The 12,396-nt window shown below is 36.3% G+C and overlaps 1 protein-coding gene across 2 annotated transcripts in view; it reads left to right on the forward strand.

Moving 5' to 3' along the window:
* The window catches only part of PPP1R13B (protein phosphatase 1 regulatory subunit 13B), a 74,338-nt gene that overhangs the window by 43,711 nt on the left and 18,231 nt on the right, over positions 1-12,396 (forward strand). For both annotated transcript variants that reach the window (XM_082316994.1, XM_082316995.1), the window contains exons 5-6: positions 10,683-10,784; positions 11,836-12,010. In XM_082316994.1, the coding sequence (XP_082173120.1) occupies positions 10,683-10,784; positions 11,836-12,010 (277 nt within the window). The remainder of the gene's footprint in view (positions 1-10,682; positions 10,785-11,835; positions 12,011-12,396) is intronic.

The following is a 12,396-nucleotide window of genomic DNA, read 5'->3' on the forward strand; positions in this document are numbered from 1 at the left end:
TCCTTTCTTCAACACACCTTTCCATGTTCACCGACTTGTTCATTTAGTTTCCTGTCCATCTAGCCTTTGGACACCTAGCATACCGATTTCCCACCCATACGTTCTTCCCAGGCAAGCGAACCTTTCCATTTCTCTATTGTCTCCGCAGCTGCCTCCAGATCTAATTGTTGTTAGGTTTGTTCCCCCTGCAGTCTTCCTCAGATCAAAGCAGACAAAATGAAAGTCCCTCTGGCTAGTTTAGGAGCAAGGGAGTTGAACTTGTTTTTCTTCTTTTATTCCTACTGGATGATCTTACTCTACAGCTCATACCTTTTCTTGCTTGCTAAAAATAAGCCTGTTCTTTATGCAGCTGGAATACTCACTGTATTGTGCTTGGGCATACAGTCCTTCAGTGTCCTTATGGAGACCCATTTGGCTGGATCTCTTGTGTAAAAGTGCACTGAATCATGCTTGAATTACTTTCTTGAAAGAACGAGGAGAGGGTGAACTTGCATGTCATTCGTGAGTTTGACAAGGTAAATTACAGCTTTTTATGTTTTTATCTTCCACAATATCATAATTTTTAGATACGTAAGAAATTTTTAATGAGGTTTAGTATTTTCTTTAATGTTTAATATTTAAAAACCCTTAGGTCTAGGTTTTGGCTTGCTGCAGTCTTCTCTGACTTGCAGCTTCTTGATTTGTGCTATTACACATATGTTTTAGCTTTACTGCTGGTTCATGTATTCATCTTGTTGCATGTAAGATTTAAGAAAAAGCTGAAGTATGTAGGGGCAAGCTTATAGCAAACACTCTGACTGTGCTGTTTGCCTTTTATCTTGGGCAGTCTCTGTTAATAAATAAATTATTTCTTAAATTTCAGGTGGTATGGTTTTCTGTCACTTTAAACAGTAAAATTAAATACAAAAAGAATGATTTTCGTGATCTTTTTGGTACTCAGTTTTTGCACTTAGTTGTTAATACTACAAAAATACAAATGGAGCAAATACTTCATGTGTTTTTAAAGCTAAATTGTCTGTATTCTAATATTTTTAGTTTAACACGATAACTGTAAAAGAAATATGTATTGCTCAACATTTTCCATTGAATATGAAAAGTGCAATAAATCAAGCTGATTGTAGTTGACAGCTGGCTTGATCTTGCCGTGATTAGGTCTTTTACTGCTGGCAAAATCCACTAGCCTTTTCCGTTAGCTGATTGTTGATGAATGCAGAGAGACAGCTTTTCATATTGATAAAGAATTTGGGGAAACCTTTATTTCATATGGAATAAGATTAAAAGATATCCTACCTCCTATTGATTGCACTGAGCCAAAAAGCCATGCAGGAACTCATAAGATGTGTACAGCTGTTGATTTGGCTTGTTCACAGCAAACAGTTAAACAATTAGGGTAGACAGAAAAATAACAGCATCATGGAGTTCAAGCATGTTGAAGCAACGCAAATGTTTACAGCCGATGGGCAGTGCTGCAAAATAAAGATGTGCTCTCTTACAATTACGTGGGAAAATAGTGAACAGGTAATTAATTTACTTCACAAAATTTGTTAGTTATACACTTTAGTGGACATGTTATTTAAATACAGTGTAGCTTTTGCACTTTAGTTTAAATGATTGTGGGTTTCATTGTCACATGGCCGGAATGCAGACCAGTTTGGGTTTTGTAACTCCTTATCTCTGAATTAATGTTCTTAGTTAATCAGATTTTGTTAGGTGCATTTGCTATCCTTTTTAAGTTTTAAGACCTTATCAAAAGCTCTCTACTTCAAAATGTCATAGACAACTTTTGCTTTTATCAGCTTAGGTTTTATGGCAAGTGTGAGTTGTACGCTAAGTTTCACAACATATCTTTCAATTAGAGGATACTTATTTTCAGTACTTTTGTGTTTTGGAAATGTTTTATTATACTGTTCTCATATAAACAATTTTACATCACAGAAAAACTTCATATTGAAACAATTACTTAAGGGAAGAATAAACGCACATTTGATGCTAACCATGTTATTCAGACTAATGATAAGTGCATCTTAACCATACTTCGCTGTCCTGTCAGAATAAGATGTTCCTTTTCTAAGAGACCCAGGAAAATATAGTTCCAAGACTATTTTTAAAGGAACTTGGGCAGTATGTTTTCAACATATATTGTAACGTGTCTGTTACTCAAAATTACTCTGATTAAAAGGATTGATATTGTAAACAGGTCTGAAGTTTTGTGCACAACTGATCTGTTATTTCCATAAGAATGCATAATTTCTTTTAAGATAATTTACTTTTGTTAGGAGTATGAGGTTCATACTTTGATTCAAATCAGCTACTGGGTATTTTAGCTGACACTAAAGTTAATATAAACATGCTTAAGATTTCTGTGGCTGTTAGAAGTGTCTGCAAGGACAAGGAAAAAAGTAGTATTTTAAATGAGTTCCACATACTGCTTTCCTATATTGTAGAAGTTATTTATAAGCAGTTTATTTCATATGTAGCAGATGTTCAATATATGCTTAAATCCATTTCTAATTTCAAAAATCTCTTTTAACGTTGTTTTGATTTTTGTTAAGTTCTGCCTTTTCTTAGCTGTTCTGTGCAAAACAGAGGACAGCCTCACTTGTGAGATTTCTAAGAAAGCAATATGGGAAAACAGGAAATCTGGAGTCTGTGGCTTATGCAGAATAGACTTTAAATGTTTTGTATAATAGAGTGACTCATTAGCATCAGCAAGTTGGAGGAACTGCTAACAAGGTAGTGTAGTTTATGGGAGATGTTAAGATTTTATCAAGTCCAGGTAATGTGAGATTTTTCTTGTGATACAGTTGAAGCGTGTTTATTCTAAGAAACTGTTAATGTATTTATTTGCACAAATAAAACAACATTTTTATTATAAATTTCTGAGTGAAGTTATCAGATTCCATTTGTAATGTTAATTTCAAGATGATTTGATTATCAGGAGATAGCACATGCTAGGTATATTTTCCTTTAATTCCCAATGTCCGGGTTGCCTTTTCTGGGTTTAATTAGCTTGTTCATTTCCAATAAGCTAAAAAAGGCACATGCTATTGTCATTGGATTCTTTTAAATGGATTTCTGCTATCGGCGTATTTCTGACCCAATTAAAAAAATGCAAGGCAGAGCTGTGGATAAAGCCATTAAACTGGAAATAATGTCATCCTTGTTGAGATCAGCAAAAACTCTATTTTAGTTTAAATAAAAACAGATATTTTCTTCTGTCTTTTTACAGTGTTATATATGGGTTTTCACACAAGATTTTCAAGCTGTCTTCGTTATGCATGGCACTAGGATCAGGTTTTATGGAAAATGTGATCAAAATCTACTAGAAATCTTAAATTTGGTGATATATAGGGTCAATATGTTTCAGAAATGTAAGGAGGTCAGAATCAATAACCTTCAGCAGGTGCTCCATCCTGTGTTCTCTTCTCATACTCCTCAGCACAAGGAGGCCACATATATTTCATATAAGACCTATTTGATACAGAACTGGTATAATAAACTCCCGTTAACTTCCATCTGTTTTCCCCATCACTACTGTTGTGCTGAGGACAGGTACCCAAAGCGTGCACTGGCTATTCTTATCAGCAGCCTTTAAAGCTTTGTTGCCAACTGGGCTAGTTAAAGCGTCCCCTAAACTATGTTACTTTGAATGAGGCTTAAGGCACAGAAGTTAGGCATGACTGATGGACTTCTGCTGCTCGTGTCCAGGTTAGAGTGGGAGAATTAGGAAATTTTTTGCTAGATTCCGCAGGCAAAGCAAGCTGTTCCTTTCTTTCCTGCTCTGGCAATTTGGTAGTTGTGCAGCCAGAGCTGTAGCTCTTCCTTTGCTGTAAATGTGGCACAGAGGAGGAGAATGCAGGGATGGCCCACTGAGGTGAGAGCTCCCTGGTTTGGGGAGGCTGGGAATTGTCAGAGCCCAGATCCCAGTCTGGAATTCACTGGCTGGGAAGCGCTCCAACCTACCCCCGTTCATTTTATGGTTGTCAGTCTGCTTCGTTCTGGGAAAACGCTCATTTATGTAATATACTTTGTTTGTCCACATACTCATATACATAGTCCCAGACCTGTCAGTTCTGTGTTGGCCATGTAGCTATATAGATTTCTGGGGGTTGACAGCTCTACAAAGGTACATTGCTAGTCTGGAGGTAAGTTTTGTATTCCCTCATTTGCCCTAGGAAGGAACAGCAACTTAAAACTGCTATAGATTAAGGAAAACTGAGTCTTTCAGTATGTGCAGTAAAAACAGAGTATTTACTTTGCATTTCTATGTTGGCATTTTAAGCCTTCTCAGGAGCAACTTGCGGTACCTTTCTGGCCTTTGCTGTCCTCTCCTATTAGGCTGGTGAAGATGATGTTTTCTTTTTGCCATGGCAGAAGTGGTGTGCCTCATTAATGAATCCCACATGGGAGAGTAAATTCTTTAAATCATGAGCTCAAAGGAATTGATTCTTGGATTTTTTCCTCTCTCTGTTACAGTTTCTGTCTCTAATTCAGTACTGATCTTGTCCTCAGTCTGTGGTTTTTGGGGGTTGGGGTTTTGTGTGTGTGTGTCCCCAACATCTCTGGCCTTTGATATGCTGGTGTTGTCCCAACCATGATAAAGAGTGTTTTCTTTCACATTTATTCTAGCTGAGGATATAGTTACCTTTACTATCACAAATGTTTTTGGGAGGGCGAGTATGGAGGACTTCAGAGAAGGATTGCCTTTTTTTTTGGCTATAAAAGACCATTTGGCCAAAACGTTCCTTATCTGTACTACAATTTCAGAGTGGCAGCCTATGTAAAGAATAAACAGTGTAGCTGGGTTGCGGGTAGGATATATGCTGCATTATCTTTAGTAGCTGTTCTGTATTGGCTTGTCAATAAAATAATAGGTGGTTGAAAGTAGTGGGATACAAGCAGCCCAGCTTTCTGGGTAGCCCTTTTGATGGCCAGAGTCAGAACCCACCATTCTGGGCTCCAAGGCAGAAGCTAAAACGCAGACCTTCTGGCCTCACTGCACGCTGGTTGATTACATTTTATTTAGGTTATGTTGGACCTTGGCAATTGGTGGTTTAACCTCAGAATCACCTCTGGCTGTGACAAGAGAGAAGGGTAGACTGAAGTGCTAAAAAAGTAGTAGTAAATGAAGGAGTAAGCATAGAGGTGATGAAGGTGAGCGATAGGAAGAAGACCAGAAGACACATGAGAGGGTTCACTGTACATAATTCATTGTACAAGAATACGCATAGGAGAAGGTGGGGCTTGGCCAGTTTCAGGAGGCTTGAGGTACTTGAACCCTACACTTTCTAGTGCAGGGCGTTGGGAAGGGAACTGAAGAAGAATTGTGTGGGAGATGGGTGTGAACACTTCCCTTAAAAAGAGGGAAGGAATAGATAAGGGAAGTTAATGACACGGTGGCTCTTGCAAACCTAGAAAAAGATCTGAAGAGATAGCGTGCAGGAAATGATTGGTAAATTCTTGTACTGCTCGGGTTTTCTTTTTCAATTAATTGGTTACGTTATGCTTTACACTGGCTATTTGAGTGGCTAGGCGTTGCTGAACCTAAACATGAGATTGCCAGTCATTATGATGACGTGAAAAGCTTTTGAATTCTTGTTGTTTTCCTCTAAAGCTCTTATTTCTGAAATCATAACAGTCTCAGGTGTGGGTTTGGTATATGTTTCGTTATTATTTTCAAAGTAACTTTCTGTTCTTACTAGTTCAAACTTAGAAAGCAATCCAAAATAAGTATCTTCATGGCTTAGACATGGAGGCAAAGAAATGCATAAAATCAAACCACATCCTAATTATCATCTTTTAAAAAATAATCTATTTCAAAAGATCAGTCTCATGGTTTTTTTATTTTAATATGGACATAATGAGATTCCTCTTAAAAGATAGTTTTCTGACAGGAGTAAAGGCAAAAAACCACTGGAATCTGCCTTTATTGCTTACATGTCTTGACTATAGTACGCTTTGCTTGTCAAAGAAATATTTTGAGTTCAGGTGCAATTTTTCATTTACTGTTGTGGGTTGCCAATGAGTAAGCCATTTCATAATAGCTCAGAAGCATGTAGACTGAGGAGTTGTGATGACAGGCAGAACAGCATAGTGTGAGGGCAGAAAGGAAGGAAGGAGGAGCAAGAAAATGAATTTTCAGAGTGACAAGACTAATGTGTAAAATTAAATGTTAAAGGAGGTTCCTTTTCTTAATTAAATGCCTAGGGTATGACTTGTTTTGAGGCAGCTTGTAAACTGGTTGCCAAACTATTTAATTACTACTGTACCATTCATCTGTCTCAAAAATATTAATCATCAAATGGTAAAATATTAGTCTGTAGTAGGAGGGTAATGTCAGAAGCTGAAACTCCAGTTCATTACAGATTCTGTCTCTCATCATGACCTTTTAAAGTGCATGCTAAACAAAATAAATAAAATTTTTTTAAGATTCTTGTCAGTATTAAGAAATTAGGGAATATAGGTGTAAAGTATTCTTTTCTCTATGAGACATACATAATACTTCCTTAGTGCCTAATAATGCAGTGTTTGTTCTATAGCATTTTATTTAGGAGTTCATCTCTATGTGTAAATGCTTCTGTGAATCAATGAAAAGAAATTTACAATTCAGCAAAACTGTCTGCTTTGATGTATCACCATGTAGCAAATGAATCTGTGGAATCTGGAGGAGCAGATATTTGTAGTGGCTTTTCAGTACCTCCTTCAGAAGGCAGTTCTGCAGGAGGTAGGTTTCTCTGGCTGCAGGAGAAAGGAGGAGGTCTGGACCTTAAATGCGATAGGCTCATGTTTGTTATGAGAGGTGAGTGACTTCATGGACAAAATTGTTAATAACTAGTATGAACAGCACAAATTTAAGAATCCGAAAAACCAACAACCTCATTAAAGAACTGAGAAAATGTAGCGCTCTCTTTGCCTCACATAACCCGAGGTTCTGAAGAAGGACAGACTGACTTTTTTCAGCGGTGGTGTTTGCATACAGATTATTACAAGCAGACTCAACTAATATAAAATGCTCTAAACGAACTGATTCAACTAGATCCTGGCAAGAGAAAGAGTCAGTATTTTTCATGCTGTTTCAAAAATGATGCTGTTCTGTTTTGGAGACCTGAAATAAGTAACAGTCAATCTGAAAATAATCGATTTGATGTTGAAGAGGAATTCTGCTTGGTCTGTTTACTGCTTTTGCCATGTGGATGAAAAAGAACAAGCTGCAAGTGAAGTTACAGGTTTAAAACTTTGTTTCCTCAGCTGCCTCTTCTTTTCTTTCCTAAGTATATTGTAGTTATTTTAAGTGAAAGGGACACTTATGGGTGTTCAGTGAGGTAAACATTAAAAGATTTCTCATAGAGCATTTATATTTAAATGGTTAATTATCACTGTTTCCCATGTTCCTGTGCTTTGCCATGTATAAAAGGTTTTTAGACATTACACTTTCTAAATGGAACATTTTACAGTACTTAATAGCTTCTTCAAGGAGAAGCTAATATTTGCATTCATCTTATAATTGATCTTTTATATTTTACATAATACAACATAATACAGTACTTTTTTCAGGCATTATAAGATATACTTTCAAATATGCTTATTTAAAGCAGTAAAAACTCTCAGCTTTTGGATCAACCTGTTTTTTTGTTTCTAATGCTTTTACAAACCAGTTTCTTATTGTGCATTCCAGGTTACATTTTTCATTTAGAAAATCTGTAATTTTCATTCGGTGAAATGGCTTTTTTACCTTGAAATATGCACAACGCCTACACAGATACCACTTTTTGAGTCTGGATGTATTTTTAACAAGATTTCTTAGCAGAATAAAATCTATCTCTATTTCTTGGACAGTGTTACACTGGAAACAGAATAAGCTATCAATGTTGTTAACTTGAACCGATGATCAAAGCAGAAAGGAGGGAAGCATGGGGAAGACTCTGCATAGTCTGATGCAAGTTGTGTATTTTTGAAACAGAGCATATGTGTATTGAGAAAATCCTATCAATTCACTGCCCCACCTTTTTTACTTTTAAAATCAGTGATCCAGAGGGAAGCCTTCAAGCCATTCGGAGCCCCCTTTAAGAATTACCTACAGAGTCCAGCAGAAGCAGATGTAGAGGTTTAGGCTTTTCTGGCGGAAGGTCACGCCAAAGGACGTCAGCAGAGCTTGAACGTCTCCTGGGAGCAGCATCTGCTTTTTCTATGTTATTTTCTTGTTTCAAGTGAGCACATTTTGTTTTGTGGATGGCACTTGGAAAAGCTTCCTTACTTTCTTACCCAATTAGTGCCTTTCAGTCTGTAATTAATAATAAAATATTTCTCTCTGATTTATTAGCTGGTGGCCACAAGTGCATACAAGTTATTTGGCCTTAAAGAATATTGTGAAGGACTCCTGTCTGTCATAAGTCATGCTAATAAAAAAAGTACACGCTACTAAGTTCAATTTTTTTTATTTTTTTTTTATTTTTTTTAATTTTCTGTGTTCACTAACAAAGTGTTGAAATAGAGAATTAGTGTTTTGGGTGGATTTTACCTTTTGTTCTAGCTCCACTATTCTATATAGCTGTAACTGTAAACAAATACATAGATTTTTTTTTTTTTTTTAATCACTTCTCTACCATAAATATTTTTCGTTATTGTTGACTAGTAAGAGGAGCAAGAATTATAATTTCGCTCCATAATTTATTCATTTGGAAATGTTCAAAGAGGGACAATAACTTTCTCTAAAAATTGTAATCTGACGTGTTTATATCATGTGTCTAAGATGCAGCAACTTTAAAAGTTAGTTTTCCAAATCTGGCTTATTTTAGTGACTGACCTTGAGGTGCATATCTTACCTGAATAATTGTGTGCGGAAACATGAAATATTAATTGGAGTTCAAGTAGGAAAAAAAAATGAGAAATCGGTTATTTTAAAACAAATATTATTTTCCTTTCCTGATTGAAGCTTAAAGAAACAGTTCTGTATTATGCATTGATTGGAGAACTGACACTTACTTAAGTAGGAATTTGATGTAGGAATATGAAACAAGCCATTCAAAGTGGCTGAGATACTTCGGTATCAACAAGGTGGTCGAGGAGAATTTTACTTTTCGTAGAATGAAGTGCAAGTATTGCAGGGGACGTTGTCAGACGAGATCACTACAGAACTGCATTGGAAGTCAGCGCCCAGAAAAGCAGAGCAGCTAAATCGGCTTTCCTCTGGGATTGGGTTTGATCAGATCCACAATCTAATTAATGCCTGATTTGATTGGGGAGGGGAGGTGTTTGGGGGTTTTCTCTTTTTTTTTTTTTTTTTTCCTTCTTTTTTTGTGTGTCTGTAAAATGTTTACACCTCATTCCATTTTGTAAACATTAATTTGAAAGAGAGTTTTGTTTATCAATATATCCAAAACATTTAATTCTCCTTTCTTTTTCAGCAGTATTGACTATATTGGGGATAGGAAATGATGTAATTTTAATTTGTTCTACTAATAGTGTAGTCATGTAGTCCGGTGAAAATACTACATTGTTTATTGACTAATTAAAATGCAGTGATCCAGCTTTACATTGATCCAATAAATTGACTGAATTACATGTAAATACCTGGCAAAGGACGCTGGGCTATGCTGAACTTTCCAGCTTTCCAGCATAATTTTTCAAAGGCTGGTGTTCTCTTTCTCTGTGAATTCTAAAGTTGTGGTTAAACTCTGCAGTTCTAAGGTGGTGGCTTTTGGTTTGGCAAGTGTCAGCTTCTGGAATTTGTCTTGTTACACTGCCCTCCTTCTTGTGATTGCATAGTGAAAAACGTGGTTGAATTGAAGTAATTTGATGTATAGATTTAAATTATATTTGTTGATAGAACTATGAATATACTGAAACAATGCATTTGTTTTTAAAAGCACATAATACTCCGTCTCACACATTGTCACGGCATCATATTATTTTTGAATAATTTTTAGTAATTGCCTCTCTACCCCAATTTTGTAAATGATTTGTTAGTTTTGGAATGCAAAAGGAGTGGTAAAGCCCCACTGAAAGTCTTCTCATTCAAAATTTGCTCAGTAACAGCCACTTACTTATCCAAAGGGGATCAGCTTTACTTTGTTTCACTTTGTACAGACTTTTTTACAGATTCTTACCTTAAATGCTGCAATCTGCCAGGAAATTTCGCCATCTTTGGATGTGAGCTTAGTGGCAGCCTTTATCTAAGCATTTATCTAAGGGTTCTCGTGTGGTCTTGTCCTGTGCTAGGTAAATAATGCTAACTACCAGTTAAAGCTGCCAAGGCAGTTACAGTTAAAGTGTTCGGAAAGGAAAGAAGCTTCAGATTCCAATTACTGCTTAAAATCCCTGCTTGCCTGTGTGTTATCACACACGCCGTACCAGTACTGTGTACCAATTCTACACAATGTCTTAACGGAGCAGCCTTAAACGTAGCATAAGGGCTTTTTTTTCTCTTGTTTGTTTTGTCTCTTAGTGTTTTCCTTTCATCTGCTTTTCCCCTTTGTGCTTTTTCTGTCCCTGGTATGTGCATGATCTGTGCCCTTTCTTTCTGCTCTGAGGTTCTGTACTGTTTCATAGATATCTATCACTATTCTTCCTCTGAGGACTGGGGAGGAAGCTTTAACCTTCCTCTGAGGAGTGGGGGTTTAGTTTCTATAGTCAGAACACTTAATATACATCAACACGTTAATGTACCGTTTTGTGTTCTTCAGGTTGGGAATCCACGTGTTGAGCTCACTCTTTCTGAACTTCAAGATATGGCTGCCCGACAACAGCAGCAGATTGAAAATCAACAGCAAATGTTGGTTGCTAAGGTAATAATTATATACAGATCATAATAAATACAAATTTCTTTCAACATACGCAAACATACGTTTAATGGGTACAGAAAAACAAGCTAATTCATTCTAGATAAGCTCAAGAAAGAGCTTGAGAAATCCACTGTTTTACCAAGTCAATCTTAACCTAGGCAATATACAACATTTCAGTGTAAATGATACTATAACAACCTATGTCAAGTCAAGTTATGCATCTTCATAAAAATATTGCTAGGCTTTATTTATTTGTCTCTTTTGTGAGGCTCACTTCATGATCTGTGATCGACCAGGCTTGACTCTATGCTCATCTTCAGTAGCTCATTCACTCCAGTATAGTAATAGTGGTGTGAGATGAGAATGTGCCCACTTCGTATATATTCATATATTACATATCCAAAGTCTCTGAGATTTAAGAATCTAAGTATGTTTTCAGAGTGGGGAGTGGCTTTAATGTTTTTGACATTGCTGTAGGTGTTATAATATGCAGTATGCATTGGATGCTTGGAGTACTTGGGAATCAACCTATCAGTTCTGTTGTTCTTTTTTGATGGAAATAATGTAGAAAAAGAAACCTTTTCCTTGTGTGCCCAGCAGAAGCACTGTTATTTAGAACTGGAACATTATCTTCCAGTAGGTCAGCTTGTTTACGATGGTCTGTTGGACGTATTTTGTCGTCTTTGGGAAGCTGGATAACAGTATTGGGAGTTCATTTTGCCACAGCAGGAAAAGCGTTAATAGTGGCAGAAAACAAATGCCAGAGGAAGCTTCACAGATGTGTTTGAATGAGTGTTCAGGCTATTTGCACATATATGTAAACTTGATATTTGGTCTAAAAAAATCTTGAAAATCTGCTCTAAAACAGAGTTGTTCAATTAACGTTAAGAGTTTTTCTAGGAGGACTGATACATAATTTAACTAGATACAACTTTTTCTGATTTCTGGAAATAAAAAAACCCACTGATCATAGTGATGGGTTTTTCTAAGTTAACTTTTTTTTTTTAAATAAATGGGTAACAGGTACCTCTTGTCTAAAACCTCATTTTCTCAGGAACAACGTTTGCGTTATCTGAAGCAGCAAGAACGTCGTCAGCAGCAGTCTGTTTCTGAGAGTGAAAAGCTTCAAAAACTTAAAGAACGTGTTGAAACCCAGGAGACAAAGCTGAAAAAAATCCGTGCCATGAGAGGACAAGTGGACTACAGCAAGATCATGAATGGCAATCTATGTATGTGGAATTTTTAAGTAATGTATTTCATTTAAGTTACTGTTCACTGCATGACTAGCAAATAATGCTACATTACTAGTCAATACAGCATTGAAGCAGGATTTCAGATAGAATGGGTTTTGTCTTACAGAGGGTCCTGTGTTTCTATGAAATTTGTATATGATGTAACTTTTTGTTTTATGTAGTCAGGCATAAAGTCAGAATAAGTCTATTCTCTGACTATTAGGAAATACTATGACCGTTAGCAGATTCCCAACACATAAGTATTTTGTATGTGCATGCATATACTAGATTTAAAACTAGTGTGTTGTATTTATCAATATCTGTAGAATTAAAAAGCTAACAACTTCTGCTTTACTTAATTGTTTTTTTGTTATTTTTATCTT

Source organism: Platalea leucorodia, assembly GCF_965183815.1.
Source record: "Platalea leucorodia genome assembly, chromosome: 7".
Taxonomy (NCBI): domain Eukaryota; kingdom Metazoa; phylum Chordata; class Aves; order Pelecaniformes; family Threskiornithidae; genus Platalea; species Platalea leucorodia.